This window comes from Oreochromis niloticus, linkage group LG20 (assembly GCF_001858045.2).
Source record: "Oreochromis niloticus isolate F11D_XX linkage group LG20, O_niloticus_UMD_NMBU, whole genome shotgun sequence".
Classification (NCBI taxonomy): Eukaryota; Metazoa; Chordata; class Actinopteri; order Cichliformes; family Cichlidae; genus Oreochromis; species Oreochromis niloticus.
Genome location: NC_031984.2, coordinates 10,921,596 through 10,940,189, shown reverse-complemented (window position 1 = coordinate 10,940,189; position 18,594 = coordinate 10,921,596). Strand labels below are relative to the sequence as shown.

General features: G+C 38.6%; 2 protein-coding genes across 3 annotated transcripts; both read left to right on the top strand.

Annotated features, from left to right (window-relative positions):
* The first annotated feature begins 36 nt into the window (after positions 1 to 36).
* On the top strand, positions 37 to 4,213 carry apex2 (APEX nuclease (apurinic/apyrimidinic endonuclease) 2). The gene is made up of 6 exons (XM_003439132.5): positions 37 to 227; positions 343 to 426; positions 646 to 826; positions 1,031 to 1,174; positions 1,643 to 1,712; positions 2,987 to 4,213. The coding sequence occupies exons 1-6, from the start codon at positions 113 to 115 to the stop codon at positions 4,082 to 4,084; spliced, it is 1,692 nt and encodes a 563-aa protein (XP_003439180.1). The 5' UTR covers positions 37 to 112; the 3' UTR covers positions 4,085 to 4,213.
* A 1,187-nt stretch (positions 4,214 to 5,400) lies between these two features.
* Positions 5,401 to 18,421, top strand: LOC100694920 (sodium-coupled neutral amino acid transporter 3). 2 transcript variants are annotated; one of them, XM_005448530.4, is made up of 16 exons: positions 5,401 to 5,743; positions 9,806 to 9,871; positions 10,032 to 10,116; positions 10,216 to 10,331; positions 11,322 to 11,395; positions 11,484 to 11,576; positions 11,686 to 11,767; positions 11,876 to 11,958; positions 12,179 to 12,237; positions 12,325 to 12,459; positions 12,666 to 12,745; positions 12,837 to 12,937; positions 13,087 to 13,211; positions 15,214 to 15,358; positions 16,518 to 16,621; positions 16,739 to 18,421. In XM_005448530.4, the coding sequence occupies exons 2-16, from the start codon at positions 9,831 to 9,833 to the stop codon at positions 16,841 to 16,843; spliced, it is 1,428 nt and encodes a 475-aa protein (XP_005448587.1). In that variant the 5' UTR covers positions 5,401 to 5,743; positions 9,806 to 9,830; the 3' UTR covers positions 16,844 to 18,421. The 2 variants fall into 2 exon arrangements, with proteins under 2 accessions (XP_005448587.1, XP_005448588.1); XM_005448531.4 differs by lacking the exon at positions 5,401 to 5,743 and adding an exon at positions 7,042 to 7,844.
* The last annotated feature ends 173 nt before the right edge of the window (positions 18,422 to 18,594 follow it).

Here is an 18,594-nt window from a genome sequence, read left to right as displayed (position 1 = left end):
GAAAAGAAAAATTAGTAAGTGAATACACTTCCGGTCGTACCGTTCTTGCCTTCCGCTTTTCTTCCGGATGTGCACATTATTGTGGCTGTTTAGTTAGTTGCAGTGCTACACAATGAAGGTCGTTACTTGGAACATAAACGGCATCAGGGCTTTCAGAGGCGGCATTAAAAAGGCTCTTGATTCCCTGGACGCAGATGTTATCTGTATTCAGGAGACAAAAGTGACGCGTAAGTGATTAGCAATAGCTGGTTTAAAAACGCGGGAGCTGTCATCACGCAAGGCGACACAGTTAAAATGACTGTATGAAAATAAAAACGTTAACCCCTAATTTCTCCTCCACAGGAGACTTGCTAGATGAAAGGATTGCTATTGTCGACGGATACAACTCCTATTTCAGCTACAGCCGAGGGCGCAGTGGCTACTCAGGTTCAATACAAAGTTATAACAGTTCCTTTTGCGTCCGTGAGCCTTGAAAGTGTTTGGGTTTTTTTTCGTGCATTATCATCCAGTTATATTAAGTGTCCACATTCAAGAAAGTGCAGTCTTCTAAAATAAAATGCCACATTTATATTTTAATGAAAAGTTAAACATTTCCTCGTAAAACTGCATTACAAGCAATTCACCTCACATTGCCGATGTGCACAGGTGTTGCCACCTACTGTAAGGAAAGTGCCACTCCATTTGCTGCTGAGGAGGGCCTCACAGGTCTGCTGGTCAACCACAAAGATGCTGTTGGATGCTATGGTGACCACACTGAGTTTTCAAGTGAGGAGTTGCAGCTGTTGGACAATGAAGGCCGTGCTGTAATCACACAACACAAAATAAAGTGAGAGGAAATGTTATATGTTAAGGCTCCTGTTTTAAGTGTGATGCACTGCATATTTATCTGTTTACACATGGCACTTTAAAAACAAATAATCAGCAATTTTTATGTTTCTCTCCTCAAAATTGTCAGTTCTTCTCAGTTAGTGGGGAAATCCCACTGTGTGCTTGCCTTTTTGTTTGACTGAGTTTTATTTTATCCCAACAGATGTCAGGATAAAGAGAAAATCCTTACTGTTATTAACGTATACTGTCCGAGGGCTGACCCAGAAAAGCCGGAGCGAAAGCGGTTCAAACTACAGTTCTACAACTTACTTCAGAGTCGAGCTGAAGCTGTACTGAAAGATGGAAGGTGAGAAATTCATGTTTCACTGGCTGAGCAAAACATTGTCGTTACAAGAGTAGCAGGTGTATCCTGGTTTCGCCACAGATGTTTTTTTAAGGCACTGTGCTAATTTTGAACAACGCAGCTCTTCCAGTAAATCATTATTATGTCTTTGAGTTTTGGCAGTGGGCCCTATGTTTTGCTGTTTGTAAAATAAAGCCAAACACTATCTGGTGTTTATAATTTTATTGAATTGTAAGTTAGTACAGACAAAGCAGTATATTCGAAAACAGCTGCTTCTGCGTTTATGGTTATACACCTTTAGTTTAATAACATTTATATATATTCTGATAAAATCACAATTGTTGGACAGCAATGATGATGATGAGAAATATTTTATTTATTACATATTCCAGATTTTATTTAAAATTGTTCTTTAAATTCTACAAATGTATCGAGATAATGAGTTAATCTTTTTTCTGTTGTATTTTCCAGCCATGTGATTGTTTTAGGAGACATAAATACATCTCATAGACCAATAGACCACTGTGACCCTAGTGAAATTGTAAGTAAAATACTAATATATATATTTTTATATATATATGCTTTTTGATTCACATCAATCAACATTTTGAGAAGTAGGCTTTTTAAATATCTAGAATCCTGTGAAAAACTGCGAATAACAGCCTTACTGCTTCCATAGGATTTGAGACGGTAAATAGCAGCCAGCATCTTGATTAATGATTAATCAGAACGTTCGTCCAACTCTATCAAAGCACATGTTGTGGAAATTTGTTCGCCTGGGGCCTTCAGGTGTTTACACAATGTCTCAGCTTTCCCAGGAATGGCCATTCCAGTAAATTCACCCTCGTGTCAGAGCTTGCAAAGCTCAAAGAATTTGCAAAAACCCATGAGCTACACCAGACACTCAACAGGCTTCCTATAGAATCCTATTCTCTCTAAAACACAAACGTAACAGCACAACATGGGTTTATGTTGTAGTTCTGAACAAACCATAAGGCTTCTGAAACAGTGTCCTTCAGCACCACATGTGGAGAAAACCAAACACAGCGTATCAGCACAAACACCTCACACCAGCTGTCATCAGTGTGGTGGTGGAGGGGTGATGTTTTGGGCTTTTTAGCAGCCAGAACCTGTGCACCTGTCATTGAGTCGCCATGAACTCCTCTCTATATACCACTGTATGCCAGAGTCAAATGCAAGGTCACACATCTGACAGCTAAAGCCTGGCAAAAATTGGGGCTGTGATCCCGAGCATAGCAATAAATATATAACAGAATGGCTGAAAAAGAAAGAAAATCGAGCCATTTCAGTGGCCCAAAGTCCACACCTTAACCTAATTGGATTGCTGTGGTGTGACCTGAACACACCTCTGCATGAATGAATGCTCACAAACATCAATAAATTAAAGCAATACTGTAAAAATGATTGGACCAAAACTCCTCTACAACAATGTGAGAGACTAATAAAGCCATACATGAAGTTATTGCTGCCAAAGTTGGTTCTGTTGCTATTGTATCATGGGGTTTACATTTTCATTACTGTATTAAATTACACAAAAACAGGAAGTGGGGAAAGCCAACTTGTATAGCTTAGTCCAGACATATAAACCCCTCCCCCAAACCTTACATGCTACATGAAAAATGACTTCTACCTACAGTTTCCTATTTAATGAACAGACACAGTAGTGGGATCTGTCTCAGCAAGAAAGCAATTATCACCAAGTGAACTTAATGTAGAGGATTAAAATATTATTACATAAAATGGCAGATGTGTTGCTATATTATTATCCATAATAATGAAACTTTCATTATTTAGGATGATTTTGGTGAAAACCCTGGGAGGAAATGGCTGAATGGCTTTTTGCACCGTGGCAAACAGGAAGAAGAGAGCGATGAGGAGGAACATGACAAAGAATCCGAGGAAACAGATCCACTCCACGGTGGGAAATTTGTGGATACCTTTCGCTTTTTCCACCCAACTCGCATCAACGCCTTCACATGCTGGTCTACTCTCACTGGAGCTCGGCAGACCAACTATGGAACACGCATTGACTACATATTTGCTGACTGCCAGCTTGCCAAGGAGCAGTTTGTGGGAGCTGACATCATGCCAGAGGTGGAGGGTTCAGACCACTGCCCTGTCTGGGGGCAGCTGAGCTGTTCACTCATTTCTAGCCCAAAGCCTCCTCCCTTCTGTACTCGCTACCTGCCAGAGTTTGCAGGTAAACAGCAGAAACTCTCACGGTTCCTTGTTAAGGTGGACCAAAAGTCAGCCCAGTCTGAGCAGAAGAATGCTTTACCTGGTTCTCAAGAAGAGGAGGAAAGGAGAGAGAATTTAAATCCTTCTGGAGCTGCAAACATCTCTGGTAAAAAACGTTCATTGACATCTGACTCTGTTGCCCCAAAGGGAAAAAAAACTAAGACAGTAAATGCTTCTTCAAAGCCTCAGGGCAACCTCCTTGCCTTTTTTAAATCCAAAACCACAAACATTAACCAGTGTGAAAACCCACTAAATCTGGATGAAGCTGCCAAACCACCCATAACTGAAGAAGTGTTCTCTGTCACAGACACCAAATCTGAAGGTCCTGAGCTTATCTCTGACAATTTATCACAGCAGTGCTCCACAGCCAAAACTGACCAACATTTGAACACAAAACATTCACCCCCTCAGCCCACTGTAAGGCAGTCAGATGCAAAGAAAGGGACATCGTCAGTGTTTTGGAAGTCAGTGCTTCATGGACCACCTGCCCCGCCGTGCTGTAAGGTTCACGGAGAACCATGTGTTCTTCGTACTGTAAAAAAGGAGGGGCCAAACATGGGCAAACAGTTTTTTGTGTGTGCACGTCCTCAGGGACATGCTTCCAACCCTGAGGCTCGATGCAATTTCTTTGCATGGGTTGACAAAGTAAAGTGACATGTTTACATTAAGGTCCATCAATTTCAGCATAAACAATTGTTTTAACATTGCTTCATAGTTGTATGTTGTAGTAGTTGTATTTTTCTTTTTCCTATCAAAATAATAAAACACAGTAGTTTTATATTACTTCGAATTTGGTTCTATTTTTTGTAAATGCTGAAATAAGTGAGCAGATTAGATTTGCTCATTCATGTTCACTTGGTCAGCGAAACATTTGGGGTAAACAAATGTTTTCCTCCTTTTGGGCTGGTTCTTTCAGGAGTCACCGAACTGGATCATTTGCCTGAATCTCACCCTATTCCTAGCATGCTAACACCTAACACCACAGTCCTCTGTCTCTCTTGCTACCTCTGAACACTCCTTCCCCCACTGTTCCTCTTCTATCTTTGGCCATTGGCACCCAGCTTGTCAACAGCACTGGTATGGTAATGTTATGGAAGTCCTATTGATGAGCCACATCTTGGGTATGGCAAAAATCTTCCACTGGATGCCCTTCCTGACGCAACCCTTCCCACGTATCCAGGCTTGGGACTGGCACAATGGGTGTGCTGACTCTGGCTTATGGCTCCTCATGGGGTTTGTTGTTTTTCAAACAAAAATGTTAAATATTTTTAAGCTTCAGCTTCATCAATTTCAGGCTTATTAATTTTCCTTCCTTATATATGATTGCAAAAATAATTCTATTAATGCTTTTTGTTATGTTTTTTTTACAGTTGGTTGCACCAAACTATTAGAGCAAATTACCTTTGGGCAAAAGGAACTTTTACCTTTTTTCTATTAATTAATGAAAGACGAAAGTTGTAGTCCGACAGCTTCAGACAGGCCTGTGTATAAACAACATTTTAGTTTCTGTCACATAATATATATGTGATGTTTTAAGATGTTAGTTATTTTGATAAAAATATATAGACCAGCTGTTGGCCTTGCATTTGAATTTATTGAACAGATTCTTTTTTCTTTATGTTATTTTTTGTGCATTTAGGTTGGTGGTTAGCACTGTTACCTCACAGCAAGAAGGTCCTGGGTTCAAATCCAGGCTGGGGTCTTTCTGTGTGAAGTTTGCATGTTATCCAAATCTCTTTACCTTCCCCCAACTCTGACTCTCCTAACATAAAAAATATGTTTATACCCACTAGATGGCAACAGCAGTGAGAAGATGCATTGCTTGAAATGAAATGTAACTTTCCACTGAAGCACATGTTATTCACACTACCAGCTGCATGACCGTATTACAACAACTGTTATGCAGGCCAGGAAGTGGAGTATTTAAATTGGTGTCTGATGTATTTTTACTCCCAGTTTTAGGGTGCACAGTAGAAATATTACTTCAATATGGCAAACTGTTCCATAGGTTAAAAAAAAAGAAGAAGAAGTAGAAGAGAAAGTATCAATCTCGCCAATGTCCAAATACTACATAAAGTAACAGCACGTACCCTGATCAGTGTGGGAGTGCCTTCTGAGAGGAGGAAATTTCTTTACGCGCGCATTTGCTATCTCCCTTCTTCCCCCATTTTTTTTCCTCTGCTCTTAGAGCCAAAGAGGAGCTCATGACTCTGTGAAAAGCTGCTTTTGGACTTGAACCAAGCAAGTTTGAACTTTCATCCTGTTACTTTTTTCTGGACAGAATACATTCATCTTCTTTCTGACTGTAATTAGGTGAGTACAAAGACCGGAGACATGTGCTACACGTGAGCAGCACGACTTCCCATTCTAAGACGGCAAAAGATGTCTAGCAAGTTGCTATTATAGCTACTGAGGACTAGTATTCATTACAGAAACAAGAAAACAAAGAACATTTGCACATTTCTGCTTTAACCCTTCAGATGAGGTTGTATCTCTATTGTCATCTGCGCACATGTTGGTCGTTGTCGCAGCACAGAAGAAATTTAAATGACTAGATGAAATGAGAGATCATCTCGGCTGCAGATGCTTGCTTGACTTTTTGTTTCAGGAAACATAAAGTTAAATGCTCAGGGCATGATTTTATCAGCACAGATTGTCACCTCACGGAGCATTTTCTACATCAAATATGATAGTTGCCTAGAATAGTTGCTCCATTCGCTACAAAGATAACATTCACTGTATTTGTACACAGATTCATTACTTTCTTTTACTGTTCTGATCTTCTAACCACCTCTTTACTCTAAAAAGTAGTGACCTCATCTTTTTTATCCAGCTTTCTTAACATGCAAAAAACAAGTCTTTCAGAGATGTTAAAACATAGCTGTGTGCATCATAGCAAGATATGAACTTGTTTAATAGATATGTTCCAACATGTGTGTGTCTTGGTGAGATAAAGGAATGTGGGTGTTTCTTTGTGTGCAGCTAAAGCTTATATGTCAGTTACGTTGAATCTTATCACCCCAACTGAAACAGTTCTGAGAAGGAGATGACAATTTAGTTCTGGTAACACCTAGACCACATTCAAAGTATGTTTACTTTACTTCATTTAGGTGACATAGAGTGCTTAACAAATGTATTAGACTGCCTGTCATAAAAACATTTTTTAGAAATCTCTCAAAAAACTCCATAAAACTAAAAAGTTAGTGCTATTTATCAAGCATGTAACAAACTGAATTCACATTTTTATACCCAAATTTAACCTGGCACATTTAACTTCTCTGAAAAGTCTGAAATTAATCAAGCATTCAACCAAGCAAGCAATATTAAATCACAGACTTTTATCTGTTCAGTATTGTGAATAAATAACTGCAGTTTGGCACTTTTACTAAGAAAAAAAAGTGGTGTACTACTTTTCAGCTGTTTTGTAAAACAGTGAAATTTGAAAATTCACTAATAACAGCAATAATGGTATTTTAGCATTAAAAATATAATTTAGTTCTTAGAGCTTGTGCATACAGGTGGATTAACACATTACAGAAACACATTTTTTCTTTACATTTTAGTTTAGGTTAGTTTTCCTACGAAGCTTCCATTTGGTGGTAATCCAGTAAATTTGCTGATAGGGATGTCTTCTGTTATTGATGAAAGTGAAAATCTTCGCCTTTCTGAGGTGCTTTAGGTGCGTGAGAACCTTTTAAAAATCTGCGAATGTGTCATGTTTCATGACGTGCTCTTTTCCGGTGTAATGCTTGGATTCAGGTCTCAGGGTTTGTTTTCAATCAAGCGCACACACAACAAATCCACTCTTAAGCACCGCCACATGTGATCAGTCTTAAATAAGCACTTATCTCCTAAGCTAATTACAATCTGCATGACTTCCAGAGGGGAGGAAAACTGTTAGTGAATATCTGTTAAAGCTATAATAAAACCCATCTCAGATGACACCCACTTTTCTCCTTCTATTCTCTGCAATGACACGGCTGATCTTTTGTTTAAAGACCAGAAGCTCTTCTGAATAATAAGTATGTGGGATTAGTGGAAGGTTTGAAGTACTGACTTTCTGTGAAATCCACATGTGATTTATTGCCTTGTTATACCCAGTATTGTTCACACCATTCCACTGCAACCACCTGGTGAGAGGATCCCTACAAAGCCTCACCAACGTCAGCAGTACCTGTGTTGCTGGTTTAACAAAGGGTTAAGTATGGGTGTTCCCATTTCCTGCAGCTCTCCCTCCCAGCCTCACTAATCTCTCTCACTCTCTCCTCTCCTTACTACCAAGAAGATTTGGTGAGACTCCTAGGAACAAAGCTACATAAAAACACTAGAAGTCTGAAAATTGAATGAACCTACACAAGGATTTATTCTGTTAATATTCAGAAAAGAAACCTAGCTTTCTTTGGGAATCGCAAGGGTGAGTTGCAGCAAAAATGCGTGTGTCCTTTAAATGAGTTCCTTGTACATGTGAAAAGAAGGGAAGGGCTAACTGTCAATAGTGAGCTGGTCTTGCATCAGACAAAAGCCATGTGGTAACGCTGCTGGATAATAAGATACAGTAATATATATGTATGATCATGTTTAACTTGATATGTTTTGGTTTTTCTTATTGTAAAGATTGTCCATAGATGGTTTCATGTATCAGTTAAACATATTTAGTAATTACTAAAAAATGAACTCCCTGCAGAGGAGAAGCTTGGGTGTAAAATAAAAATAAGGACGAAAAACTCAGAAGTATTTTTTTCTCGTTATAAGCTTTTTCCCCACTCTGTGGAAAAGCGGCTCTGAGGGCCAGTGAAAACTGAAACGTGGAACAAGCAGCTGGTGCGCTGGGTTTCACTCACTCTTTTACAACAAGGCTTGTTGCAATAAAAAAAAAAAGTCTTTAAAATTTGAGTTAAAACTGTCTTTTGGTGGTAAGTCATAAACTCATTTAGACAAATTTTTGTTAAGTGAAAATACCAGAAATTGAACAGCTGGTTTTCCCCCACCATTTGAAAGCCTGTCCCTGACATTTAGTCGTTGCTTTGTTGGTTGTGTGTGTTGGCTATGGGCCATGGGAAAGTTAGTGGGTATGTGGCTAAAGAAAGTTGCTCAAACCAAAGCTGACTTGAGGCCAATGTGCAGGGAAAAGGCTACTCTGTATTTAGACTAAAAAGCGCCATTTACACAGCAGTCCTTTGTTTATCTCAGTTGCCCACTGCTATCAAGCTCAGAGGTGTATGGTTTATTACACGTCTACAGGCCTTTTCAGTGCCGAGCGTAGGAACATGTGAAATTCCAGTTTTGTGTGAAACTCTTAAGGAATGGCAAAATGTAGCGCAAGACTGACCTTAGGGGTCAGATGTGAAAATTTTGAGGGCAGTTTGGCTGAAAGAGAGGAGAAGTATCTCATGACCCTGTGGCAGGAGCACAGACCTACGCTCATTCCCAGTGCAGTGTCTCCATGCCAGCTTTGTGTGGCTCATGGCAGATTAGAGCAACATAAGTCCTACAACAACATTTGTTATTTAAAGCCTTTAATTACACACAAGGATAAAATTGAATGGCGCCCTAAGTGAAAGCGCCAGTTTCCCGGGAATTTTATTTTGTGAATCAACTTAGCTGTCATTTATACTTTATCTATATATATTATGTAGGAAGGAGAACTCCAAATTAAGAGTTTAAAAGGATTTTTGTTTGTTGTTCTTGCAAATGACAAGAGAATCTAGTCGTTTCTCTTTAAAAGTAGATTCCCATGCAACTCCTTTATTCTCAGTTATTTTTGTTTTTTTAAGGAACCATATCTTCCCTCCAGAAAACGACCATACAATTAAACAACACCAACAAAGTCTCCTTCAGGAAGCCAGAAAAATGACAGTCATATATCTAAAGACTGAAATAGTACTACCCTTTTAAAACTGGCAAGAAGTACATATTCCTTCTGGCCTCTTCTGAGGTACGAGAACTTCTTTACCTAAAGAGGACAAGGACATTTGAGCACCTTTCTCAGAATACCACTGTAATAATCTTCTGTTTATTGCCCTGAAGACCTAAGCCGCACCTTATATAACTTCTCATAAATGTATAACGAGTCCTAATCTTGCCGAAACACCCATCAAATCTAACAACTTCAACATATATCATAGAAAATGTATAAGATACGATGTACAAAAGCACACGACGAGGTCAACCTGCACATTTTTGTTTTTTCATAAATAATGGAAAGTTGAGAAGACTGGTGCATGGACCATGTTGGAATGTTATGTATGCAGAGTAAAAACAACTAGAGTTGTCATCATACCCTCTGCTAGTATGAATATTTCCAAATTTAGGCAAATACTTTTTAAGTGAATATGTCTATTTAAAAGTCTGAAAACTGCTCTTCTTTTATTTCAGCAATTACATTACGTACCCAACCAAAATGGAGCTTCAGAAGATGAATGGACACACCAAAGAAGATGGGTAAGACTTAGGGACTGATTGGGTGCATCTTATCACAGCAATCGGGTCAAAATTCAACTCAGGGACATTCTAAATTTCATCTACCAAATGTGAGTGTTTTACAGCTTTTTAAGCTCGTTCTACTTCCTAGTTTTAGCTCACTTTTAATCTTTGGTTGCAGGTTTGATCCAATTGATGCCTTGGCCGAGCAGGAGGAGTTTCTCCCACATAAACCTGGTGCAAAGAAAGAAACCCACTTTACAGATGTGAGTGCTTGTTTGTTTTAGTAAACTGAAATACAGTAAATACTATGTAATTTCTGTCTATGAACTCAAATGGCATCCTCTGTTGTCCTCTTGTTGCAGTTCGAGGGAAAGACTTCGTTTGGCATGTCCATCTTTAACCTCAGTAATGCCATAATGGGCAGTGGGATCCTGGGACTGGCTTATGCAATGTCCAACACAGGGATCTTGCTTTTTATGTGAGTCTCCAAGCCAAACAGAAAACCCCAGTGTTGGCTGAACTTTGTGCCCTCTGTCACTATGCATGCCTCTGTGTGTGTGTGTTTCCACTCATATAGGTGAATGTATTTGCTCACACTGATGTGCTGAAATTGTGTCTTTCTTTTTTTTGGCAAACTGAATTACAGCAGATTGATTTCAGCTTCTTGTAATTTATATTTAGTAACTGGGTAAAGTAGAATGTGTCCTCTTCTAAAGGCTACAGCAGGGCTGTTTATCATGTGAGCATTTGGACTGACACAGCTGAGGTTTCTGCAAACTGAAGTCATTTTGTTTAGTCTACTTTTCAAAGGACTGAGAGTTAATAGTTTTTCTTAGAAGCTAACGGTCTTTGCTTTTCTGTTATTTTAAAGATCATTTTTGTTCCTTTTCTGTAGAGAATGGTTTCTTTGTTTTCTATTTAAACTGTGTTTATCTTTCATGGTAAGGTCACAGTTTGCAATAGTAGATACAGATGGGATATATTTAATAGAGGGTCCTTATAAGGCCAGAAGTAGAGCCTCACCAGTGTGTATCATCTTGTTCTTTGTGTTTATTTGTGTTTGGGCAGGTTTGTGTGATGGCAAGGGGATAACTGATGTTTCTGTCCGTGACCTATTGGTGTACATCAACTGATACGTACAACTTCTAATGTGCAAACCGTGATCTGTCAGATTGTACATTAGAGCTCACGCACACGCGGCTTCTCTAAATCAGACTTGAGTGGTTAAATATAGACCCCACTGATCAGATCCAAGACACGCCTGGTTGGATCAGACCTGTGCTATGTGGCAGGGGGAAGGGAGGTAACGGCTGACTGGAGAGCCAGTCTGTCAAAGCCAAACTCTCTTGTGTGAGTGGGAAAAAAAACAATAAAAAACAAAATGACAACAATCACAATAACTTCAGAGTAACAGGATAGTTTTGTGAATATGTTTTTTAAAAGAATGTAAATGTCTTATGTGTTTCAGAATCCTGTTGGTCTGCATTGCTCTTCTATCCGCATATTCAATTCATCTTCTGCTAAAAAGTGCTGGAGTTGTTGGTAAGGCAGAGAATTACCAAGCATGTAGCCACAGAGCAATTTGTATATTCATAGCTTGCATGCATACATAGAGTTCATGTGTTTTCAGGCATCCGGGCTTATGAGCAGCTTGGAAATCGGGCTTTTGGCCGCCCAGGGAAAATGCTGGCTGCCGTCATCATAACAGTACATAACATTGGAGGTAATGTCATCACTTTTCCTTCCATTTCATTTACCTCTGACGCCGGTCATAAAACTATATATAAATATAAATATGAACGCAAATTGCGTTTGTTTTGGTTTCTTTTCAGCTATGTCAAGCTATCTCTTCATCGTAAAGTCTGAGCTCCCACTGGTTATTCAAGCTTTCTTCGGTAAACAGGAGAACACGGGGTGAGTGTGAAAGCAATTTTCTAACTTAGAGTCACATAAATCAGTTTCATTTTTGTTTAGGAACACACTAATTTTTTTTTTTACATTGTTCTTTTGGCTGTCTCTTAGAGAGTGGTTCTTGAATGGAAACTACTTGATCATCATAGTTAGTGTTCTCATCATCTTTCCTCTAGCACTCATGAAACACCTTGGTATGTTTTTCATTCTGTTGCACATTTTCTTTTCTTTTTTTGCAATTATTAGTATTACTACTCATCCTCCCCTACTTGCATCATGTTTACACTATCCTTTTGTCTGCCTTGTTTTCATATCCTGCATTGATTAAATTAAAGTAACATTATTGCCTCTTTTTCTCTCTCTACTGTCTAAGACCATAAATAACGTTAACATTGTGCTGTTATTGCGACCCAGGTTACCTTGGCTATACCAGCGGTTTCTCGCTCTCCTGTATGGTGTTTTTTCTCATTTCGGTGAGACATTAAAGATACATACAATATAACCCACCGTGCTTCCGTTAAATATTTATCTTTGATTAAGCTATGAGCATGTCTCCCCAGGTGATATACAAGAAATTCAACATCCTATGTCCACTGGGAGATGATCATCATCATCATAACAGCACTGCTGCTGACAGTGTTGATTCTACAGCAGATGGCTTCTGTGATTCCAAGCTATTTACCATGAACCCACAGGTTAGTGAACAAACATTTTCACGGTGCCTGTGCCTAGTTTCCTGCTGTGTCATGTGTATTTTTATTTAATGATTTGCACAGCACGCTGTATTTTTTGCACTGGAGTTTATTAAGCCAACAAAACTAAGGTGTGTTATGTCAACAGCAGCGTTAAGAATATAGCAACCATAACTGTGTTACTGACCTTTGCTGTGTTTTGGCTGCAGACAGCATACACCATCCCAATTTTGGCTTTTGCCTTTGTCTGCCACCCAGAAGTTCTACCAATCTACACTGAGCTCAGAAAGTAAGTTTTAATTTTTATTTATTTTTTTTACTGCTTCACACTAAGTTTTCAAGACAAATTATTGTAATTTATCTGTTTTGCTTTACTCTAGTGCCACCAAGAAACGCATGCAGAATGTTGCTAACATCTCCATCCTGGCCATGTTTGTCATGTACCTGCTGACAGCTCTTTTTGGTTACCTCACTTTTTATGGTAAGATGTGACCTTTCACATCTATACAAGTGAATGGTCACTTTGTTATTCTGCTTTGAAGTGTTGTGAGATTTAACTTACAGTATTGTGAAAGAAGGAAACCACGCAAGATACTGTATGTAAAAGGCTGTCTGCTTCTCTGTGGCTAGGCGCTGTGGAGTCAGAGCTGTTACACACCTATATTCGCGTGGACCCATTGGATGTCTTGATCCTCTGTGTACGTCTGGCTGTGCTTGTAGCTGTAACTCTGACTGTTCCTGTTGTTCTCTTCCCGGTAAGACATCAGTGATATTAGTTAAAGATAATAATTGCATAAAAGAGAAGTAGAAGAACGTTTATACAAGATGTTGTTTAGGGGCACATGTACCATGAGAGCAAAAGGCTTAACTTTCCATATTCTTTCCATATGCTTTCATATGATGCTATAGGGACATTAAAGTGGGTGTGACTGTGGGTCCACATACAAAAATGTGTAATGGCATGATTGACAAACTTTTAGCCAATGAGTGTACGTCACAGATACAATAGATAATCCTCCATTTTGAAACCCTGTCTGAATAAGATTTAGGGTTTTTTTTAATTCAATATGACCATAATGAGTGACTGAGCCCAAAAAGTGAACCGGGAAGTTTTTACACAGGTCAAGATAGAAGTTTTCCCATAGACTACTATAGGACTGTCTTTTGCAGCCACATATATCGCCATCTGGTGGCATTCAGATCAGAAATTGGCTTAAAGCACTTCTGCAAAATATGCTTCTTTTTTTATCCTAGAAGCTACATCTGTATTTTATACTATCTATATATGTGGCTAGGTAGTTGCTAGGTAACGTGATAAGTTTTACCTGTATGTCAGGTTTGGCTGTTCAGCTCTTAATCATGTCAGATTAGGTGGTGACCAAAAGAACACAGACATTTGCCCATGCACACACAGAGAAATAGAGGTTTTGTGTATTATACAAAGATAAATGCAGTAATATAGATTTTAAACATTGAATAAAACTAACAGAAGGGCAGCAATTAGTCTGGTAATTGACTATTTTCTACATTAGTTAATTGTTAAAGAAATATACAGACCATTGGCTAAGTAAAAACAAACAACAAACATAATCACCCTTGACATCTGAACGAACCGAAAGATATTACAGTGTAGCTATTTATTAAATCATTTCTCAAGTCTGTTGTCTATGTAACAGTTTTAACTGGCATCATGTGAGTGAGGCAGAGATGATTCATGATGGTTCCTTGTGTGAATAAATGATATTGACCTGAATATACTGGGCCCAGTATTGAGCCCAGTGGCACTCCAAGGCAACAGTTATTTTGAAGAATTTCATTTTTAAACTTATCTGTTAGATGGGCCTGAGAAAACTTTAATAATTTTGGACAATTTTTACGCAGGTTCACACAGGTTAGAATGATGCTGCAAGTTCATAGTAAACAAAAGGACACATAGCATTAAGCAGTCTGTAGTCCTAACAACATTGCTTCCTAACAATGTTGCTATCTCAGCCATAAAATCCTAACATCACAAATCAATAACTGCTAATGAGGACTCTACATCACATAACTGGCTCTGCCAAATGAAAATAATTAATGTACTGAAAAAGCTTGACTCTTTCAGTGCTGTGCCACAGTGAAACGATGAAACTCAAAGCAACTCTTTCACTTTCAGGAGTGTATTGACTATACGGCCTTTTTTAACTTAACCTTCTTTAACTAATTTAAGAAGTATTAATAGTTGACTGTTTGACAGACAATTTTATAATGGAATAAAACATTTTAGTAGGAATTTTAAGAATGCGCAGTCTATGCCCTTTAGAGTGAAATTATAGAGACTGACATAGTAGAGAGCTAAGTGAAGGGAGGGTGACATCTTTGAAGCCTTTGCTTAAGGATTGTGACCAGGATCAGCTACTGTACAGCTACAGCTTGCTAGTTAAAACGTTGTATTATTATTTTTTAACTACGTAAAAACCATACTGCAAAAATGGTAAGTTGTGGTTTAAACAGGGAACTACTGTGACCAACGAGCCTGCTTTTGTTGTGAGCTCTAAAGGTAAGGTCTTGATTTTCAACATAATAAACTATTTTTTTTTAGCAAATGTGAGAAAACACCCATTAAAAGATTGGATAAAGTTGACTTTACCCAACAGCTTCTTAAAAGCTGTTCATTTAATACTAGTTAAAGCAATGAACCTAAATCAGATTTAAAAGATTATCAGTCTTAATATTTGTCATCTGATCTTTTCTTCATTTTCTTACTGATGTCTGCAGATCCGCAAGGCCTTGCTTCAGATCTTATTCGCTGACAAGCCTTTCCACTGGGTTAGACACATTGGCATTGCCTTTGGTCTCCTCTTCGTGGTCAATCTTCTTGTTATCCTGGTGCCCTCCATCCGTGACATCTTTGGCATTATTGGTATGTTTGCACAGCAAAAATGCAGCTGCTCAGTTCCGAAATTGGGGCTATTCTTGACTCTATATGGGATTTTTTTTTACCAGCCTTGGTTAAAATCATAAATCTCTAAGTTCATGATAATACAAATAGAAAAAATATGTATATATGGATCATTTGGAAGAATTGCGAGAAGAAAGCCTCTTCTTTCTAAATAACATAACAACATGACATGCATCGGAACAAATGACTCCTGCAACAATGTCCTTTGGACGGATGAGATTGAAATGGAGATATCTGGCCATAATGCACAGTGCTGTATTTGAAAAACAAAAAAAACACAGCATATTAGCACAAATACCTCATACCAACTATCAAGCATGGTGGTGGAGGGGTGATGATTTGGGCTTGCAGCCATAGGACCTGTGCACCTTCCAGTCACTGAGCCAACCATGAACTTCTCTGTATGCCAGAGAATTCTGGAATCAAATATGAGGCCATCTGTCTGACAAATAAAGCTTGGCCCAAATTGGCTCATGCAACACGACAGTGATTCCAAACACACCAGGAAATCTACAGCCGAAATAACTGAAATGGCCCAGTCAAAGTGCAGACCTCAACCCATCTAAAATATGGTGGCAGGACATGTGCATAAATAAATGCCTACTAACCTCAGTGAAATTAAACAACATAGTGTGCATAGAGTATAATTAGTTTTTTTTACAGGACTTCACAGTCTACATTCAAACTGACTTTTTCATATAAGTGTAACAGATGTCATTTTCCTTTTATTCGTGGCTGTTTGATGAACAAAAATGTGTTTTATGGTTGAGTATAAAAAAGTTTAATAAAATATTTTTATTATACTGACTAGATCAGGGTGGGCAATCTCAGTCCACGAGGGCCGGTGTCCCTGCAGGTTTTAGATCTCACCTTGGGTCAACACACCTGAATCACATGATTAGTTCGTTACCAGGCCTCTGGAGAACTTCAGGACATGTTGAGGAGCTAATTTAGCCATTTAAATCAGCTGTGTTGGTTCGAGGACACATCTAAAACCTGCAGGGACACCGGCCCTCGGGGACTGAGATTGCCCACCCCTGGACTAGATCATCTGTAAATCATGCTATGGGTTATTTCTAATAAATAAACTCACTTATTTATTCTGTGCTATCATCTACAGGAGCCACATCCGCCCCCAGCCTCATTTTCATCCTACCCGCAATTTTCTATATCCGAATTGTTCCTGAAGACCAGGAACCCCTGCGGTCAAGATCTAAGATTCAGGTATATCCTTCCTCTATCAAAGATGGTATTAACTGTTCTTGGTCATGTAAATCTCCATATATTAGCTTTTATCTGTTCTTAATACACATGTTGTTTTCTTATCCTTTATTACTGCAGGCCATATGCTTCGCTGCATTGGGATTTATCTTCATGGTCATGAGTTTGTCATTTATTATCATTGACTGGGTGACTGGAGAGAGTCGAAGTGTAGGTGGGCACTAGCTGCTATAACTGAACAGAGGTACTGCACACAGAACGTCAACCAAAGCCCCCTTTTTAATTAAATTAGCCCCATCTTCTCATCCAAAGCCAAACTAGAAAGTTTGACTACACAAGATGAAGGATAACGTGAAGAGCCTTCGCCTACATCAAAAAAACAGGAAAGTGTTTTTACATGTGATGGAGCAGACGACATGTCCTGTACTGGAGGAGAGAACACAGATGTATGAAAATACAAAGCAAAGTGTTCTGCCTCAATGAGTCCTGTCACAGCTCAAACTGAGGATTTTGTTTGGGGTCATTTGTAGATTTGCAGCAAACGCTTTGAATGAAAAAAAAGTGGAAATTCCGTTTTTGGATGTGGACAGTTCCTTGGAATTGCTCAGTCAATGTCTACATTTCACAAATCTCCTTCCCTACCATGTCAGATTTTACAGAACTTACATGTATTAGTTTTGTAGGGCAGTATGTTCTTTACCTGAGACATTTGTCAGCTATGGTTTACTTTTACTTTTATGACTGACAAATCCGCCATTTCCCCAAACTTTACCTGTTCAGCTAATTATGACCTTCGAGGGTTAGTCCGCAGTTCCACACAAACAACTGCTTATGATCAAAAATGTTTTCAGTGAATTTAACATGGATTCTAATCAATGCATTTAATGTGATATTTCATCCATTTAAAAAAAAAATTACTGTCACAATGGTGGTCATCTTGAAGTTTCCCAGTGACCTGGCAAAATATGGTGCAATTTATGGGATTTTCTTTTGTTTTTTGCTGCTGTTCATGAAGGTCAAACAGACAATCATGTGTGAGAGGAGGTTTGTGAAAACCGAAACAAAGTTTTTATGTGAGCCTGAACATCCATAATTGCAAACCAAAGAATCTATTTATTATGTCACATTGTGAAAGAGTGTTTCTTTTTCTTTCTTTTTTTTTAACATGCTTGGCAAAGACCAGTTAAAGTTGTACATGAATTCATCCAGTGTTATAAATGCTGCGCATGTTTAATCAGTACCAGAAACTTTTCATTGTGTTCAATAATGGCTTCAAAGTGGACCTCTTATGCTTTTACTGTTTTTATCTCAGTCCTATACATAAGTCTTACAAGGGGTGTGCTCATCTTAAACAGGTACTGAGGTTAGCAAGTCCAAGTAATCCTGAGAGCAGAAAGCTTGAACTTCAGACTGCTCTAAATGCTCATTTCCTTATTTGTGACAGATTTTAGCTGCTGGATCTTTATTTGCTGTTCTAACCACCTGCTGTTCAAAACCTCTGTTTGCAAAGGACAGCTGATCAGAAAGAAGTCTGTTAAAAGGACTTCGGGTGCTCTGGACCATCTGAGGGCTTGCAGTAAAGTCCATTAAGCATTATTTCAAATGAAGCATGCAAAGCTGTTCTGGTAGACTGAACTACTCAAAATACGAAGCACAGTGGGTCCGCTTTAAGCAAGAATTAGTGAAGTCCTTTTTTTGTTTTTAAAATGTGACTAAGAGACCTGTTAACATTGTAATTCATCCTGTACATTTTTGAATTAATTTGAATGTTGTTAACTGTCAATAAAATGTGTTTTATTTGTACACAAACATCTCTTTTTTTAAATTTTATATAAGAGGTCGCATAAACTCAGTGTATCTAAAAGAACGTTACTTGAGGAGGAGAGATACAACATTGCACTTCCTCCTTCTGAAAATGGAAGTAACACGTTTGTGCTCTGGGTCTGAGCGAGAGAAGAAAAAATGTGGTCGTTCAT

What these genes read in the sequence shown, in the direction of transcription:
- apex2 (XM_003439132.5), top strand. Translation starts at nt 113, where the DNA reads ATGAAGGTCGTTACTTGGAACATAAACGGCATCAGGGCTTTCAGAGGC. An exon ending in GCTGTACTGAAAGATGGAAG is followed by an intron (nt 1,175 to 1,642) that starts GTGAGAAATTCA and finishes TGTATTTTCCAG; the next exon opens with CCATGTGATTGTTTTAGGAG. An exon ending in ACTGTGACCCTAGTGAAATT is followed by an intron (nt 1,713 to 2,986) that starts GTAAGTAAAATA and finishes TTCATTATTTAG; the next exon opens with GATGATTTTGGTGAAAACCC.
- LOC100694920 (XM_005448530.4), top strand. Translation starts at nt 9,831, where the DNA reads ATGGAGCTTCAGAAGATGAATGGACACACCAAAGAAGATGG. An exon ending in GGACACACCAAAGAAGATGG is followed by an intron (nt 9,872 to 10,031) that starts GTAAGACTTAGG and finishes CTTTGGTTGCAG; the next exon opens with GTTTGATCCAATTGATGCCT. An exon ending in TTCCTGTTGTTCTCTTCCCG is followed by an intron (nt 13,212 to 15,213) that starts GTAAGACATCAG and finishes TGATGTCTGCAG; the next exon opens with ATCCGCAAGGCCTTGCTTCA.